Source organism: Vombatus ursinus, unplaced genomic scaffold (assembly GCF_900497805.2).
Source record: "Vombatus ursinus unplaced genomic scaffold, bare-nosed wombat genome assembly UNPS02008996.1, whole genome shotgun sequence".
NCBI classification, from domain to species: Eukaryota; Metazoa; Chordata; class Mammalia; order Diprotodontia; family Vombatidae; genus Vombatus; species Vombatus ursinus.
In genome coordinates this window covers 55,227-74,572 of record NW_020948774.1, presented here as the reverse complement: position 1 = coordinate 74,572, position 19,346 = coordinate 55,227, and the positions used below count along the sequence as shown (strand labels likewise).

At 40.7% G+C, this 19,346-nt stretch overlaps 1 protein-coding gene across 1 annotated transcript; it reads right to left on the bottom strand.

The window, feature by feature from the left end:
• Positions 1–2,584: 2,584 nt before the first annotated feature.
• On the bottom strand, positions 2,585–19,268 carry CENPX (centromere protein X). The gene is made up of 5 exons (XM_027850198.1): positions 19,166–19,268; positions 5,256–5,307; positions 4,410–4,463; positions 3,738–3,826; positions 2,585–3,466 (listed from the first exon to the last, which is right to left on the bottom strand). Exons 1-5 carry the CDS (start codon positions 19,193–19,195, stop codon positions 3,452–3,454), a joined length of 240 nt encoding a protein of 79 aa, XP_027705999.1. The 5' UTR covers positions 19,196–19,268; the 3' UTR covers positions 2,585–3,451.
• Positions 19,269–19,346: the final 78 nt, after the last annotated feature.

Sequence of the window (19,346 nt, the reverse complement as noted above, 5' to 3'; positions counted from 1 at the left end):
TCTGTTCTCCTTTAAGAAACACAGGTATCCTTAATGCCATGGGCAATACAGGGTTCAGCCTCTGCTCCTGGATTTTTTTTCCTTTGTACGTAATTGGTGTCATTAATTACGCCCCTGCTAAAGAGAACAAAACTCCAGTGAAAAGAACCTTTCATGTGATCATCTGCCTCTGCTGCCTAGGCTGGAGCAGCCAGGGGTCTGGCTACCCTTCATTGTCTGGCAGAGAGAAGGCTGACTAGGATAGGGTTGGGGAGTCTGTGAGAAGGAGGGAAATGGAGCAGTGGCCACCTTTTCACTCTTCAGGATCTCCCTAATGGGTCCCTGTCCAAGAACTTTGTAACCATCTTGTCTAAGACCCAGCTGTGGGTGTGCCCTGTGCCACTTGGGCAAGTAGTATCCAGGCCAAGCAGGGGTTTCCAGTAGCTACTCCCATTTCTGCTTATTGGGCTGGACACACCCATACCTCTTCCCAAAGGAATAAAGCACAGTGGAGCTTTATACCATCTGAATGAACTTCAAAGTGGCTAAAAGGGGCGCCCAGGGTTCCTGGCACTTATCATTGTCTCCCCATACCAGCCAGCATTTCCCTTCAGGTCTAATTACTTCCACATGCTCCCAAGTGCTTTGAAGCACAAAACTTTAGTGAGAGAAGGAAAGGAATAAGAGAAAGGTGGAGAGAAGGGGTGTATTGGGTCAAGGGGTGGAGAAAATACGGTACAAGAGGGAGTAAAAAGCTCCCACTGGAGTCAGATTCTTTTTGAAAGGTATTCAAAGCCAAGCCTTGTGTCTCCTGCCACCTCTGGACAGTCAATACCAGTCCTAGTGCATCAGCAGCTCCCACATTGGAACAACAATGGTATAGATTAAAAGGAACTAAAAAAGCCACTTAGAAAACAAAAGCTAATGAGCAATGCCTACCAAAGGCTCAGACCAACATAACTGGAGTCAAAGGTTGGTTCTGTTTGTTTAAAATTATGGCTGGTTCCAGCTGGGTGGGAATGCGGCTCTGCTCCCTCACACCTGATTCCAGGCAGTTGGCTGTCCAAGCAATGCTGTAGTCTCTGGGCTCATGTTCAGCCTCCTGGCTTCTGTGGAGTATGGTTAACTCTGCTGCTGTCTATAGCTCTCCAGCAATGTTTGGGTCTTGTAAAGCTAAAGTTGGGAATGGTGGGAAGGCTTCTAAAATGAGTCCTCATCCATTAGGACTCCTATCATTCTTTCCCACTGAAGGAATCAGGAAAATGACAGCCAAACAGCCAAGTTGGAAAGAGCCCCACGCTGGATTCAGGAGACCTGGGTTCAGCTCCAGTACTGTTTCTGGGCCTCATTTTCTTCATCTGTAAAATAGTATTAATATTTGCACTGCCCACCTCACAAGGCTGCTTTGTGTGGAAAGTGCTTTGTAAATATTAAAATGCTAAACAAATGTGAACTTGAGAGGCAACTGCTTCCTTTAGACTCAGGCCCAGAGCAAAGAAAGGCCTTTCTTGGACTTGGTTCTATGGAGTGGAATGTGGAAATCGGCAGGCATGTCAAGAAAATGGAGCATCCCCTTGGCCAGTCTCCTTTACAATTTATGCTGCTGGCCTCTCTTTATGGCACAGAGGAAAGAGTGGGTACAAAAACCAGCCAGGCTGAAGATCACCAGACACCTGCTAAGGCACCATGGGGGTTAGGACTCTGTCAAGCCTCTTAGTGAACGCTTGGGTCACTGCACTAAACCTTGGTCTTATTTCATTCTGGTAGTACCAGAATAAAGTGACTCTTCTTCCAAGGCTCTTACAAGAAGAAAAAGCAAAGACAGGTGGAGTAAGGCATCCATTGTTATTAGGCACTAGGTGGCACTGGAGAGCCAGCACTGCCTGGAACCCAGGGTTCGTAAGGGAACCTTTTAGTCAGTCAGAACCTCCTCCTAGGAGTTTGGGTACCACAGTGGAGGTGCCAGGATGCCTATGCAGTATTGCTTGTGTGTACACCCTTGGGATGCTACTTCTCATCTCAGTCAAGGTGGGGAAGCCCCCACATTATGAATCTCTTCATTCTTCCCATGCCTGTATGGCCCAACGCATGTCTGAGGAAACTAATGGGGTAAGTGGACCTGGGTGTCTATTCTCTCTGTAGTATCCACCCCCTCTGCCTGTCGGTCCTGTGTGGCCCCTATAATATGCCACCCCCACTCACACTCAGGGCCACTGCTCCTGCAGGCAGTTCCAAAGGGCCTGGGGCCAGCCCACACAAACACTACTTTATCCTGCCCAACTGCTGCAGCTTCTGGAGCAGTGGCTGCAGTGAGAGTAACGTTTTCCAGGCAAGCCAGGCTCTGGGCTGCAGCTCATGCCCACATGTGTAAGGTTTCCGATTTCACAGCTTCTCTCAGCTGCCGGCGGGGAGCTGGCTTGTGAGGGCTGGGGCATTCACACACATGCTGTTTGTTATTCTGTCCTTTTTAAGAGTTTTGCTTTCGTCCTAAAAAGATGGAGAAAAAAGTGGGGGGGGGGGGGGGGGGGGGGGGGGGGAGGGGGAGCTGAATAAGGCTTTGAAGCAACTTGACTTTGGGTGATTAATGGCAGTGAGAAGGCTGAGCCAGGGAGGGAGACAGTTTTGATTTATTGATGTTGCTTTGTGAGAACAAATTTATAGCTCAGGGAAGCAGCTTCTGAGGAGAATATCAAATGGTTAAAAGGTTACAAACTAGCTTTGATGTCAGACGGCAGCAAGAATGTTGGGAGAAGGCAAGCACCAGGCTCTGTGTATAAACTAGAGATCAGGTACCTGATGCTTAGCTCAGTGCTCTATAGAGGGCTTGGGGAGCTCCTCTTGGGGCCATAGCTGGGGGGATTCTGCTGAGGCCAGAGGCTGCCAGGAGATAAGGCAGGGGGTTGGTGACTCCTGAGCCCCATGTACAAACAGCCTTGGTTTTCCAGGGAGCTAAGAATGGATGGCAGCCCAGCACCTTAATCTTTAACTGAGTAGCCCCTGGGGTAGGAAATCCAAGTGTGCTGGAACTAGAGCACTTCACTTTGTTCCAGCGTGACCTGGCTTGCCCCCTCTTAGTTCTTACCTTGATCCCCGAATCTCATCCACTACCCCTTTCCTCCTCCCTCACCTCCCACCTTGTGCTACTTCCAGGAAGACACCACACAGGCTTCCTTATTCTCTAACCCAGGCAGAGGGGAAAGAAAGGGACCCTCATCCTGATGCTAAGTGACTGTCGTAGAAATTCTCGGGGAGACAGCAGCTACAGACCTTCTGTTTAGTTTGGTTCAGTCATGTCAGGAAGTAAACATAATCTGGCCTCTTTGGATTTATTATTGAAATAAGACACCACCCAAAATGTTGGTATGAGGTTGATGCCCTGTCCTGGAATAGTCAGAGGCAGGTAGACGACTTGAAAAGGTTCAGGTAGCTCAGCTTGATCTAATAACCTTCATCTTCTCCATCGCTGCTGCTTCTAAAAATCAAGAAGCTAGATGGAGAGAAAAGGAAGCTCAGTATCTTCAAGTCATCAGCATACAGATTACTAAACCAGTTATCAACAATGACTGTGCTCTTCCTAGCTAGGATTAGATTTATAATTATAAGACCCATGTTCAAATCCTGACCCCATTGTGTCAGCCAGGGTCAGTGTGCTCACCTACCAAAAAAAAAAAAAGGTCAGACTAGATAATCTCTCGACGCTATCATTCAGTGTACCAACTGCCCACCCCCACTGAGAAATGAGGCTGACGCTTCCATACCAGCTGGGGCAACACCTTCTCGAACTGTTCAATGTCCACTTTATCCTGGTCTTCAGCCTGGGCCTGCCTTATCGCTCGCGCTGCAGCTTCTGTTCCACGAACACAGGAGAAAAGTAAAAGTTTAATTTGGGCAGGATCAAATACAGGATCATGGCTGGCTTCAGATGTGGTTTATAAAAACCCCAACATGAGAAATGACTGAGCTCCCTGCTCATTTTGCCCAGGATTACTTTGTTGCTCTGAGCTGTGAACTCATGGCTAATCTACTCTCCAGTATTCCTCCTCATAAATTGTCTTGAAGTTGGCCAGGTGCTTCTTCTGAGTACAGTATAAGCTCCTTGAGGGCAGGGAAGAGACTTTTTTCATTTTGTCTTTGTATTCCCAGCAACTAGGCATGTCTTGCATTTATTAGATACTCACTCAATAAATGCTTGTTGGATTGACTTAAAACTGTCATTAACCCAGCTTTTCAGCTTCAGGATTTTAAAAGTCAATTAAAATGCAGGAAGGCATATTCCAGTGAAGAGAGAGATTGGGTGCCTCCAAGGAACTGGGAGAAATACAATGTGGCTCTAACACAAATAAATCAGAGATTTTAGGATTGAGTCTTAGTCCCCATGTGAAGCTATCGATGGGAATTTTAAAAAGGGAGAGCCATAACTATCAAATCACCTCGGACAAAGATCTTCAGCATCTCCACCATGAGCTGCAGAGCATCTGCACTGACTGGAAAGGAGACAGAATAGAATTACTCGCATGCTGCCATCCCTATATGCCCACAGTCCAACCTGCTCTAGACTGATTTAGTGTCTGTCTGCCTTCGTCTCTTCCATGGATTAGCTAGCAGCAGCAGCTTTAAGCCTTGTCTGGCCTCATGCTGGGATAATCAGTGCAGTGAGCCCTACCATCTCTTCTTCATCAAATATGTAATCCTTTTAATCTCTCTTTATCTTGTTGGAGTGGAGCATATGTCCATGTGTCTTTGTGCCTGCTCAACACTACCTGGGGAAAGGATCAGGTGCCACGCTTATTTTTTAAACTTCTCAATCTACAAGGCAGCAGTTGGTTGGATACTCAGTAAGTGTCACTGACTGACTTCACAAGATCCTGATGCTAAAACTTGACTTATGAGTGGAAAACCACCTTTGACTTTTATGAACTAATGCAGACAAAATTCTGTGAACAAAACCAAAAGAAAAGTCTCCATAATGACCAATATGCCACAAAAAAAAACATCACTAAAAGACACCTGATGTTGAAGTTCTGATCAATGCAGTGGTCCATCCTAATTTCAGACAGTGAAACATGCCTCTCTCCTCTCAGCAGATCTTCAAGTATAAAAATGAAGTCTGCAGTGTCAGACATGGCTTATATGTTAGCTTGTTTAAGCCTACTTATGCTACTGAGTTACAAGGGAAGTTTCTGTTGGGGGAGATGGGGGGGGGTCTCTAGTGATTTAAAGAAAAAACAAAGCTTTGATTAAAAAAAAAAACTTGTTTAAAAAAGGACAGAAATTACCTTTGCATCTGTCATCCTTGAAGTGTAAGAACAGCAACTTGTTTACCAGCTCCTATGGGAAGAAGGGAATAAGAGCTGGTAACATTTGGGGACTACCAGCAGCCACAAAAGTCAAAAATGATTCTGCTGATCTCCTGCTTCCCCTACCACTGATAGGGAGGGACCCATCTACAATCCCAAATATTACACGAGAAGCTTAAATAGGCAATTATACACTTAAATACACAAAAATACATTCCACTTAAATATTATCATCTACCCTGCAAGCCTCTAAGTCCTTTGCTAAGCTTGGCAGTGGTGGTGGACTCCCGACTTGAGTTCCAAGTACCCTACTGTCAGCGAGGTGTGCCACGGGAATAATGGCAGCAGGATGAGGAGCTTAAAATGGGAACAGGGACTAGAATTTGGTACTCTTTAGAAGTTGTGGGCTGCAGATCTGCCAGACATAGGGGACTACAGCTGATTGAAGACAGTAAGTTGAAAGAGGGTGACTATATTTGGAGAAATGAAAGGGCAAAAATATTAAGGGAAATAATGAAAAAAAAAGTCAGAATCCTTCAAACTATTCTACAAAGCAGTCATTATCAAAGTGATTTGGTGCTAGTTAAAAAATAGATCAATCAGTGAAAAAGTTTAGGGATACAACACATAGAAGCAAACACATAGTAGTAGCATAATGTTTGCTAAGATCAAAGACCTCAGATGCAGAGGGAAAAATTAATTTTTGAAAAAAAATTAATTTGACAAAAAGTGGAATGTAATCTGGCCCAACTAAGATAAGGCCCAACTAAGATAAGGTCCAAATGCATCCAAATTATATCCATTTAGATATAAAGGATGATATAAACAAGAGGATCAAATAAGCAACTGTGACCCTTGAGATCTAGGGAAAAAAGATCAGAGAGATAAGAGAGGATCACCAAAGATAAAAATGGATATTTTTATTACATAAAATCAAGACATTTTTTGCACAAGCAAAACCGAAACTGTTAAAAGGAAAATGTAATAGAAGAAAACAATTTTGAAGCAAGTTTCTCTGTCACACAAAACGTGGTATATCCCAAAAGTCTTAGTGCAATTTTAAGCTACTAAAGCTTACAATTTTGGCACATCTTATATACAAGGACCTGATTCAAATCTACAAGAACAAGGGATATTTCCCATTAGATAAATGATTAAAGGATGTGAACAGGCAATTTTCCAAGAAATCTAAGCTATCAAAAAGCATATGAAAAAATGCTGCAAATTTCTAATAGTGAAACACAAATTAAAACAGCTTTGTCCTCCTATCCACCAGATTGGCAAAGGTGATAAAAAAAAAAAGAATAACAAAGGACTGTAAAAGTGTAGGTATACTAATAAACTGCTGATGGAGCTCTGAGTTGGTCCGGCTATCCTGGAAAGCGATTTGGAACTGTACTCAAAAAAGTCATTAAACCTTTGATCCAGCAATATCACAATAGGAAACTGCTGAATCTCCTGCTGAAGAGGGTATATGGGAAAACCCAAATGGAGAGTAAAATGAAATGCTAACAAGAGAATAAATATTTCTAAATTAACTGAAAGAGCTGGCACACATTTTTCACACAAGATGTGTGAGACAAAGTAGTCTGATAAATACATTGCTCTGATCATATTTCTCTAACCATATGGCTCCTCATTGCCTACCTAATAAGCTTTATCTCACACTACTCACTCTTACCTACTCTACATTCTAGTCAAACAAGCCTTGTTCTAGTCATATCTTTTCTCCTATTATTTATGTATATCCCTCCTCCCATTAGACTATATGGTCCTCGAGAGTAGGGTCTGCCATGCATTCCTCTTGTAGTACACCTTATACATTCAAATAAATGTCTGAATTGAAGAATAGTTGTAAATTTTAGCATCTCAGGTCAGAAGCACTCTTGTGGAATTCCATCAAATAAATTCCATCAAATGTGGAATTCCATCAAATAAAAAGCTATCAAGTGGGGCGGAGGTAGCTAAGTTTTATCCCCCCAATGGTAACAGTGGAGTGGTTACTAAAAGCAGAAACCAGTGGGATGCATTGCCAAGAAAAATTAAATTAAAATTTTTTTTTAAAAAGTGTTCTTAGCACCACCTGCTGGTTATTTCTGGAAATGAGATGTTCCCCATGTGCTTGATTATAATAGTGCTTCAATTCATATAGTGTTTTTTAAGGTTTGCAAAACATTTCACAAATATTATCTCATTTGATACTCACAAAAATCCTGGGAAGCTATTATCTCCACTTTATAGTTGAGGAAGCTAAGACAGAGGTTAAGAGACTTGCCCAGGGTCACACAGTAGGAAGTATATGAACTCAGGTCATCCTTAATCAAGCTCAAAGCTCTATCCATGTGGCACCCTAGCTGCCTCATGTATTATCAATCACAACCATTCTATTTGTTGGTTTTGCTCAACTATTTATGGGGAAATGTACTTTAGGAGGAAAAAGATGTCACTTTTTAATTTTGGAATACCTTGGCAACAAAAGTTAAAATAAAGAAAGGACTGAGTGAACAGCAATGTTCATGCCAGGATTTTTAGCCTACTCTGTGTCAGGCACTGTGCTAAAACCTGGGGATACAAAGAAAGGAAAAAGATAGCTTCTTGCTCTCAAGGAGCTTACACTCTAAAGAAGACAACATGCAAAATAACTGTGCAAACGAGATACACAGGATAAATTGGAAATAAATAACTGAGGGAAGGCACTAGCATTAAGAAGGCATGGGAAAGGTTTCTTTTAGACACTGGGATTTCAGCTGGAACTTTCAGGAAGCCAGGAGGTAGAGATGAGCAGTAACAAGCCTATGGACCCCTTCTCAACATGTTTTTAAGTGTATGAAACAAAATACCAAACATAACTGATTATATTAAAATAGCTATTGAAATATTTTTTAAAACAAGTTCATGGACCTACAGATTAAGAAATGCTCATTTAGGCTGAACAAGTTGTGGTATATGAATGTAATGGAATACTACTGTGCTCTAAGAAATGATGAACAGGTTGACTTCAGAAAAACCTGGAAAGACTTGTATGGTCTGATGCTGAGTGAAGTGAGCAGAACCAAGAGAACGTTGTACACAATAACAGCCACGTTGTGCAATGACTAATATTGATAAACTTAACCCTTCCCAGCAATACAAGGATCTAAGACATCTCCAAAAGCCTCATGATGGAAAATACTATCCACATCCAAAGAAAGAATTATGGAGTTTGAATCCAGATCAAAGCACACTATTTGCTATTTTTTTTCTTCTGTTGAGTTTTGTTTCCTCTTTCTGATGGTTCCTCCTATTGGTTCTAATTCTTACTTATAACATCACTAATATGAAAATATGTTTAATAGAAATGTATATGTATAGCTTATATCAGATTGTGCGCTGTCTTGGGGAGGGTGGTGGGGAGGGAGGAGGAGAAAAATTTTAAATGAGCAAAAGCTCATGGAAGTGATTGTTGATAAATCAAAATAAATTAATTTAAAAAAAGAAATGCTCATTTAAGGGCTAAAAGGAGGCTTTAATAAGAAGAACCTAACAACATGCATAATTTGTTTTGTTCTTTTCTTAAGAGAGTTTTGTTTTGTTTTTCACAATGAGGGAAGGGAAAGAAACACTTGTTAATTAAAAAAGAAAAGAAAAAACAAGAGAAACATAACAAGAAGAAAGGAAAAGTTATCAGAAGGCCCTAGGAGAAGCATCAAGCCAAGGGGGTAGTAGCAGCAAATGAAAGAAAAGAGGAACCTGGTTTTTGTCTTACTGGTTCATAAAACTGTTGACAGACAGGCTTCTGAAGGTGTCTACTCATGTTCTCTCAAGCCTCTTTCTTCTTCTACTCCTTCCCAACATTACCCAAGCAATGCCTCTGGCCCTTTGGACCACCACAGAGCATAACTCGAGAGCTTGCCTATAAACCAATAATACAATAAAACAGATTTTAAAAATCAAGTCTCTTCTCCCTATGTTCATCCATAAGGCCTGCATGTCAACTTAGCAATACCATGTCCTTTCGTGAAAGCCCTATCCAAACTTCATCTGTGTATAAAGTGATCTCGATTTTCCCAAGATTATGCTAGTGGGGTGTTAACATATATCTCTGTCATATATCTGTCATAAAAGTACCATAAGAACTAACAGCTCCTTCCTACTTTCCCTTTCACCTCAGACCCTTTCATTCTCCTGGTTTTTCTAAGGGCTTTAGTGGCAGGTGACTGAGGATAGCCTTTAAGAAGGTGAAGGTTTTTCTGCACTTTAAATAAGAGATTTATTTTAATAATTACATTAGATTATATAACAATATATATTTTATTATAGACATATTAAGAGGGACTAATGGCATCAGAAGCTTCACATTAGTTGTTGCTCCCCTACAAGTCTATTGTGTTGATTCTGCAGGAGAAAGGAAGTAGCATTTTATATGCTCTTTAGAAGCTTTGTCCTCTTCATCTTTTTCTAGTAAAACTGGTTTTTAAATGGATTTTAAGATTCAGTTGTGCTTATTGTATTTTAAACTTTGAGCTTGAATCACTGGACTGGCCTAGCTTAGGGCTAATCTAGAATGAATTTAAATTCCAAGTATAGGACTTTATATTTAATCCTGAAATAAAAGAATAGAGTTTACTGATTAATGAAGTGGCATGGTCAGTCACTCAACAAGCATTAATTAAGCACTTACTATGTTCTATGCACTGTGCCACGTAATGGGAAGGATACAAAGAAAAGCAGGAGTCAGCCACTACCATTGAGGAATGCAAAATCTAAGCAAACAAATATGTTCAAACAAGCTATGTTCAAGATAAAAAGGAAATCATTAAAAGAGGGAAGGGAAAGGCTTCATGTAGAAAATGGGAAGCCAGAAAAGCCAAGAGGAGAGAAGGAAGGAAAGCATTTCAGGCATGGAGAACAGCCAGAGAAAATTCCTGAATCTAAGAGGTGGAGGGTAGGATGGAGTAAGGTGTAAGAAGACTGGTGAGGTAGGAGGGGGCTGGGTTATGAAGAGCTTTGAACACCCCATATTTTAGAAAATAATCTTGCCAGCCACATGGAAGATAGAACAGAGTGGGAAGAAACTCGAAGCAAGGAGACCAATCGAGAGGTTAGTGCAGTAGTTCAAGTGATAGGCAATGAGGTCCTTGAACTAAAGTGGTTGCTGTATGAGTAGAGAGATGCAGGAACTACGGTGGAGGTAGAAATGACAAGGTCTGGCAACTAACTGGATATTTGGAGTGAGAAAAGAGTCTAGGATGACACCAAGGTTGCAAACCTGGGTACCTGAAAGGATCATGGCATCTTTGAGAGAAATAGAGATGTCTGAGCCTGGAGTACCTGGCAGAGAGTTGCTGATCCCACATCAGTGACCCTTCTCTCACTCAGCTGGGAAGAGCAATTGAGTGACCAAGACCCAGTGCCCCCTGGCCTCGCCTCACAAACCCACGCTGTGGAGACTGTTCACAATGTAATTCATTTCAGATTTCCAGTAAAGATGGCAACATGAAAGGTTGTAGAGGGGCCCGGATCCTTCCCTTTACCACCCATCCCCAGCAAACACATGAATAGGATCTCAGATGAAACAATGATAAATAAAAACAAACAAAAGTGAGGTAAATTCCTCTACAATCTAGAACTACAAAAAAGGTTGCCAGAGACCAACAGAGGCTTAGAGAGGCAATGTACCTGGGAAATCAATGTAAACCCCAATAAATAGACCTGAAGTTTGCAAACACTGGGAGACAGGCCAAAATATAAACAAACAGAAGAAAATACCAAAGATAATGAAGAAATAACATATGTTAAAAAAACCCATCATATGAAAAAATGCTCTAAATTCATATGAAAAAATGTTCTAAATCACTTTTAATTACAGAAATGCAAATCAAAACAACTCTGAGGTACCATTATCACACCTATCAGACTGGCCAACGTGACAAAACAGGTAAATGATAAATGTTGGAAAAGGAGTGGGAAAATTGGAACATTAATGCATTGTTGGTGGGGTGAAATGATCCAACCATTCTGGAGGGCAATTTGGAACTATGCCCAAAGGGCTATAAAAACGTGCATACCCTTTGACCCAGCAATACCACTAATAGGGCTGTATCCCAAAGAGATAATACAAATGGGAAAAGGACCCATATGTATAAAAATATTTATAGCAGCTCTTTTTGTGGTGGCAAAGAATTAGAAATTGAGGGGATGCCTGTCAATTGGGGAATGGCTGAATAAGTTGTGGTATATGAATGTAATGGAATACTACTGTGCTATAAGAAATGATGAGCAGGCAGACTTCAGAAAAACCTGGAAAGACTTGTATGAACTGATGCTGAGTGAAGTGAGCAGAACCAGGAGAAAACGTTGTACACAGTAACAGCCACATTGTGCGATGACTGATGTTGATAGACTTAGCCTCCTCAGCAATGCAAGGACCTAAGACATCTCCAAAGGTCTCATGATGGAAAATGCTATCTACATTCAAAGAAAGAACTCCATGGAGTTTGAATGCAGATTGAAGCATACTATTTGCTATTTTTTTTCTTCCGTTTTGTTTTGTTTCCTCTTTCTGGTGGTTCCTCCTGTTGGTTCTAATTCTTAACTCACAACATCACTAATGTGAAAATATGTTTAATAGGAATGTATATGTATAGCCTATATCAGATTGTGTGCCATCTTGGGGAGGAAGGAGGGAGAGAAAAATTTAAAACTCAAAAGTTTTGTGGAAGTGATTGGTGATAAATCAAAATAAACTAATAAAAAAAGAAAAAAGAAAAACCCAAGAGGTAAATGGTAAACCCAGAAGAAAAGAATAATTCCACAACAAGTACAGAGCCTCAGAGGAAAAAAATGGCTTGGTCACAGAGACTATAAAAATGACTGCATGAAATGAAGCAAGAGATAAACAAAATACAACAAAATTAAAATTTTAGAGGGAAAAGATGTTAGGAGTATAAATAGCTTACTACAGTTGGTGGGAAATTTAACCAAAATTAGGACTTCATTAAAAATACGATGGACAAAAAAATTAAAATAAAAATAAAATTTAAAACAATAGAATGGACCAAAGTGAACTCAATGACTCCATGAGACAACAAGAAATATTTGAACAGAGTCAAATGATTGAAAAATAATTGAAAAATATAAGCTATTTACTATTAATATAACACTTGACCTATAAAATAGATCATGGACAGGTAATTTATAAATCATTAGAGTACCTGAAAACCATTACCAAACAAAAAACCTGGACAGCCTAGTTTAAGAATTTATAAAAGAAAACTGCCCAAATTTAGAACCATAAAGAAAAGTAAAAATAAAAAGAATCCACCAGTTACCCTGAAATGAACCCCAAAATGAAAACTCCCAGGAACATCTTAGCCAAAATCAAGATCTTCCAAGTCAAAGAAAAAATACTTTAAGCAGTCAGAAAGAATTCAAATATGATGGAACCACATTTAGGGTCACACAAGATTATGCTGGGAATATGATATTCTAAAAGGGAAAAACTTACAATCAGGAATAATATACCATGAAAAACTATAGAAGAAATGAACTTTTCCTAGAAAAGACCAGAGCTGAGTAGAAATTTTGAAATGCCTGGAAAGTTAAACACATCTGCGCAATGTGAATGGACTAAACAATGATAAAGTGCTTACACTGAAATAGAATGAAAAAGAAGAGTGTCTTCAGAATCTCACTGTCTTCAAAGGAAGGGGGAATTAAGATGAACATAAGGTCTGGGTAAACAAGGAAAAAGAATACATTAATGAAGAAATGAGGAAGAAGGGGAAGGAACTTTTATTTCAAATAACTGGAGTGTTTAAAAAGAATATACAAACATGGTGGATGGGTTGAGGGGAGCATAAACTGACTGTGTACAGACATCTGACTCAAATAATGCTTATGTCTAAAGGAAGTCTTTTGATGTCTGTTAAAAAGAACATCTCATTCTTTGTGATACTGTTTGATGCTCACCATGTCAAAGACTTACCAATTCTTTTTTTTTTTTAAGCAAGTCTTAATGACATAGAAGCCTGTGACTTCTGTATAATATACAAGTCTTTGGCTTCTCTTATTTCTTTCTCCTGATCTATACTTTCTCATGTAATTCTCCCCATTCTTATCTTTTTCCACCTTTGTAAGGAAGTCACCAAGTACCAAAGTATACATTGATTTGATCTGGAGGATATAGAATTTATCTACCTGTTCATCTTCAGGAACTAATGTTGGTACATAAACTGCAATTATTTTCATGGTGGTCTTTTTGCAAATACTTATGATTGGTATTGCAATATGTAACAAACAATGGGGGCAGCTAGATGGTGCAGTGGATAGAGCACTAGGCCTGGAGTCAGGAAGACCTGAGTTCAAATTCTGCCTCAGACACTTACTAGCTGTGTGACCCTGGGCATATCACTTAATCCTTATTTGCCTTAATTCCTCATGTGTAAAATAGGGACAAACTGGAAAAAGAAATGGCAGACCACTCCAGTATCTTTGTCAAGAAAAGGGTCACATAGAGTTGGACATGACTGAGTAACAACAATAATGACTAAGTGTCCCATGAAATCATATTTCTTACAGCTCTGGGGTATGTGATTACCGTTTCCATTGTTTACAGGGTTACCCATGTGCCATCCTTCCCTTGTGCTGCGACTTCTTTCTTCTGATTTCATTTGCAGCAAGAATGTCAAGTTTAATATGATTTAGCTTCTCCAGCATTATGTCCACTCACGGTCACTGAACAAGGATCTCATATTTAATTTGACTGTTGGTACTCTAAAGTTTGCTGATGTTTTAAAAGCTGTGATTCTTAACCTTCTCTGTTCCCTTTCTGAACCACTGCCACTCCAAAAATAGAAGGGGGCCACATAGGAGTAAAGGCCCATTTTCATTTTTCCCTATTTCATGGGTGGTAATAGCCAAAAAAAAGTTTCATCACCAAGTGGCCAGCCTACTAGTGATGTAACTTTCCATGATTAATTAATCATTGGTAGTCCTCAGAAAATAGATTTGATCTTTTGGGGAGGGGGAGGGTTGTTGGGAAAGATAATGAAAGGCTTCAAAGAGAAGTGGTTCCTGAGCTAAGCCTTGAAGAAAGAGGATTCCAAGGAGTATATTCTAAATGCAAGAGAAAAAACATATGGGAAAGAGAATGACATATTGAGTTCTAGCAAAATCTAGTAGATTCATTTGAATGGAATGCAGATAACATGAAGAAGAGTAAAATGAAATAACTATGGAAAAGAAGACAGAAGCCAGATTGTGGCGAGCTACATTTAAATTATAGTCTTGGAGAAGAACTCAAAGCTATCAATAGTCATATGAAAATATGCTCTAAATCACGATTAATTAGAGAAATGCAAATTAAAACAACTCGAGGTACCACCTCACACTTATCAGATAGGCTAACATGACAGAAAAGGAAAATAACAAATGCGGAAGGGAATACGGGGAAAATAGGGATACTAATGCACTGCTGGTAGAATTATGAACTGGTCCAACTATTCTGGAGAACAACTTGGAACTATACGCACAAGGCTATACCCACAAGACTATACCCTTTGTGCATACCCTTTGACACAATAATACTACTACTAGGTTTGCAATCCAAAAAGATCAAAGAAAAGGGGAAAGGACCTAGATGTACAAAAATATTTATACCAGCTTTCTTTGTGTGGTGGCAAAGAACTGAAAATTGAGGGGATGCCTATCATTTGGGGAATGGCTGAATAAACTGTGGTAATGATTGTGATGGAATACTATTGTGCTATAAGAAATAACGAGCAGGATGGTTTCATAAAAACTTGGGAAGTCTTATATGAACTGATGCAAAGTGAAGTGAGCAGAACCAAGAGAACATCATACACAGTGACAGCAATACTATAACAATGATCAACCACAAAAGAAGTAGCTACTCTGATCCAGACAATAAGCCATGATAATTCCAAAGGACCCCAGATGAATACTGCTATCTACCTCCAGAGCAACACTCCTGAGTGGCATTAAAATGTAATTGGGAAATACTTAACAAAACTCTGAGTGCAGATTGAAGCATGCTTTTTTCACTTAAAAAAAAAAAAAACTACCACCAGAGAAGTCTGGATTTTATCCTAGAAGCAAAAAGTAAGAACACAGATGTGTTATGGTCAAACACATTCTTGAGAAGATGATTTTGGCACTATGTAGAAGGGAGAGAGTGGAAGGAGGGAGACCCATTAAGAACTAATGCAATAAGCCAAAAGAGAGGTAATAAAGGCTCAGTATAGTGGCTATGTGAATGAAGAGGAGACAGCTGCAAGAGGTGTTGTGATTCAATTTGGGAGGGAGGAAGGGGAAACAGACTTTGAGGGCTCTAAAGTTGCCAACCCAGCTAACTAGAAATATAAGATAATCGATCTGGAGCTGGGAAGCACTTAAAAAGCCATGTCTTTCAACAAATCACTCGCTTTACAGATGAGGAAAGTGAGGGCCAGGCAGGTTAAATGATGTGTCCAGTTACACTGGTAGTGTCAGAAGTAGGATCTGAACCCAGATCTTCTGACTCTAGAGCCAGTGGTCTTTTCACTGTGTCACACTGATGTGGCCTCTCCAACTCACCCACCCATTCCCATGCCCCAAGAAATAGGGAAATTTAGACAAGGAATTGTTCTAGAAGGAAAAAAGAATGAGTTCCATTTTGGACATGTTGAGTTTGAGATGCCTATGGTACATCAGTTTGTACGTGTCATATGCAGGTCTCAAGTTTGAGAGAGATATTAGAGATGGATACATATAAAGAGAAATTTTAGGAGTCATCAGCCACAGGAATGAATCATCAAATGAAATCATCAAGAGAGACAATGTTGAGAGAGAAGAAAAGAGGCCCAAGGTAGCCTGGGACAGGGGGAGAAATACCCTCATGCTTAGGGTGGCAGGAAATGGAAGATGATCCAACAGAGGAAAATAATGATTAGTCGGAGAAAGAAAGAAAATTGAGAGAAAACCATGTTATTTATGTCTAAGGAAGACATACATATCCAAGGAAAGGTCAAGTAGATGTTGAAGTGATAACATTAATAAGACTTGCTACCTAATTGGTTAGTGGTAGGGAAGATGGAAAAGGGAAGGGTCTATGATCACTCTGAGGTTGTAAATCTGAAAGACTATAAGGATGATCAACAAAAGTGGGGAAGGGTAAGAGGAAGATATGGAATTCTGTTGAGTTAGTTTGATATGCCTATAAGGCATTTTACACGATAGGCAGTTGATGATGCTAGATTGCAGTGTAGGCCCAAGGTTAGGGCTGGACAGAATAGATTTGGGGGGCATATGCTAAGAGATATTAGCTTAGTTCATAGAACCTGTTGAGAGCTGCAAGAGTGAAGATGAAAAAACAGGATGCACAAAGGAGGCCTGAGAAAGAGGATAGATGATGTTCCAGGTAGAAGGGATTGAGGAGGGGTGATAGGTAGGAAGAGAATTAGGAGAGAACACTGTCATGATAGCCTTCTGGAAATAATTCCAGAAGGAAGGAATGATCTAAGAGTATGAGGTCTAAGAAAAGTCTTTTGGATTTGGCAGTTTGGAGATAACTGATAATTACCTAAGTAGTTTCAGCTGAGTGGTGCAATCTGAAATAGGACTATAAGGGATTGAGAAGTGAGTAGATGGAAGAGGCAGTATTGGCCCCCAACACTCCAGAGTGGCATTAAAATGTAATTGGGAAATACTTAACAAAATAAATAAAATGTTGGGTTTTCTAAGTCAATATATGGCCCACAGGGATCCTTATTTATTGTTTAGTGGCCCCTATTTCTTTGAGTTTGATAACACTGGTGTTCCACTGTGGGGTCATGACCCACAGTTTAAAAAGCATTGAAGGTGCCCCGAATGGAAAAAGTTTAAGAAGCCCTAGTCTAGATGATTCTTTCTAAGAACTTGGCAATAAAAGATGGGAGAGATATAAGATAATAGTTTAAGGGAAAGCACAGTCAAGGTGGGGTTTTCTAAGGACAGGGTAGGTCTGAACATGTTTGTAGACAGTAGGTTTCCCCTCATTGGAGATAATCATCAGGCATACACTAGAAGACCATTTATACAGTACATTATAAGTAGAAATTCCTTTCCAGCTATGTGTTGGACCACAGAATGGCTGAGATCCATTCCAACTTTAAAATTCTGTGACTCTGGCTTTGGTTTCTTTCATTTCTTACTCCTGCACCATATTTTCCAACTTTTTTTTTTTTTGGCCATTCTCGTTTAGCCCACTTTAACACCAAAGTTATCAAGTATCAAATTATATGTTGTTTTACTTTGGAGGCCCTAATGGAATTCTTCATAGACTTTATCTCTCCCTCTTCTGCAACCGATGTTGCCTAATTGCTATGTTCACAGTAGACTCCTTTTGCAGTGAGGTACCAGAAAATCAAATGTTCCATGAAATGATGTTTCTTCTTGTCTTCGTATGTACAATTAAACCAATTTTCTTCTGGTTTCATCCACAGCAAAAAATGTCAAGATTGATATGATTTCAATGATATTATTTTCAAAGTATCAACAGTTGAGTTAATCTTCATAGTCTGTCTTTAAAAACTAGGTAATTCTGCCCTGTCACAGCAGAAGGGGACTTCCAAGTCTCAAGGGCCATTGTGTGTTTTTCTTTCATTCTTTTCATTCATCAGTTGTGGCAGTCAACATATTCATCGAGTGGCTACACTATTCAAGCTGTTCATCAAAAACCAGACATTCCATTCCATGCTGGGCCTGAACTTGAAGTCTTTCCAGAATGCAGGGTAGATCTTACACTCTTCTGGCATAGGTTCTGAGAACCTACAGTCACCTTCACAACATAGAGAGGTATCACAGTAGGACTTGTAATGACTCAACTCTATACATCCAGTTTTGCATTTTCAGCTGCCTGCCAGACATCTCTCTACATATACATCCCATTAGCACCTCAAAATCAGAAGTCCAAAAATGAATTCATTTTCTCCCTTCCAACTACCAAACTACCCCTCCCTTTGTTGTTGTTCAGTCGTTTTTCAGTCATGTCTGACTCTTGATGACCCCATTTGGGGTTTTCTTGGCAAAGATACTGGAGTGGTTTGCCATTTGCTTCTCCAGCTCATTTGACAGATGAGGAAACTGAGGCAAATAGGTTTAAGTGACTTGCCTAGGGTCACACAGCTAGTAAGTGTCTGAGGCCAGATTTGAATTCAGGAAGATGAGTCTTCCTGACTCCGGGCCCAGCACTCCACTGAGTCACCTAGCTGCTCCTCTCTAATCTTCCCTAATTCTGCTGAAGAAACCACAAACTCCCTCCCTCCCTCCCACTTACAATCAGTTGCCAAATCCAGTTGATTCTGCTTGAACATCTCCTGTGACTATAACAACCTCAATTCATGCCCTCACCAACTAGACTATTTTAGTAGTCCCTAATCAGTCTCTAGTTCACATAGCTGACAAAATAATTTTCCTCAATTGCGACAATCCACAGAAGGAGGGCACTAATACTACGCAGGACAAGGAAAGGCTTTCCGTAGAAGGTGAGATTTAGCTGGGACGTGAAGGTAGCCAAGGAGGAGGGAGATGGAGTGTCCAGTGCGCGCAGCAGCAAGGAGGGTCAGCGTTTGTGGAGCGGAGTCAGGTCTAGGGAGACTGAGGAGGGAGTTTTCAAAGGCAAGGAGGATTCTGTATTTGATCTGAAGGTAATAGGGAACCACCGCAGTTTATGGAGGCGTGGGAGGAGCCAAGGTCAGACCCGACCTTTAGGAAGATCATTATTTTTTTCCCCAGAAGAAAGCCCCCGGACTCTGTTTTCCAAATAAGTCCCCTCTCCTGCGCCCTTTCCCAGCCCCAAGCGGTCCCCGTCCCATTCTGGCTCCGCAGCCTCCGGGAGCGCTCAGCTCCCCAGAGCGCAGACAAGCCCCTACCTTCCTAAAGTTAGGACCGTCTTCCTCCATCTCAGCCGCCGAGGCCCGCGCAGAGCTCGGAGACCCCGCCCCGGAGGTCTTGTACTAGCCAATGAGAAATGGCCGCGGGAAGAGGCAGCGGCGCCGCGGCCGGCGGCTCCAGCTCCTGCCCCAACCACTACCGACACGGACGCACGTGTGC

Bases quoted from the DNA above. Each gene is read 5' to 3' on its own strand.
- CENPX (XM_027850198.1), bottom strand. From the start codon at position 19,195: ATGGAGGAAGACGGTCCTAACTTTAGGAAG. The intron at 5,308-19,165 runs GTAGGGGCTTGT...TTCTTCCCATAG, and splicing joins ACGGTCCTAACTTTAGGAAG to GAGCTGGTAAACAAGTTGCT. The intron at 4,464-5,255 runs GTAATTTCTGTC...TCTCCTTTCCAG, and splicing joins CAAGGATGACAGATGCAAAG to TCAGTGCAGATGCTCTGCAG.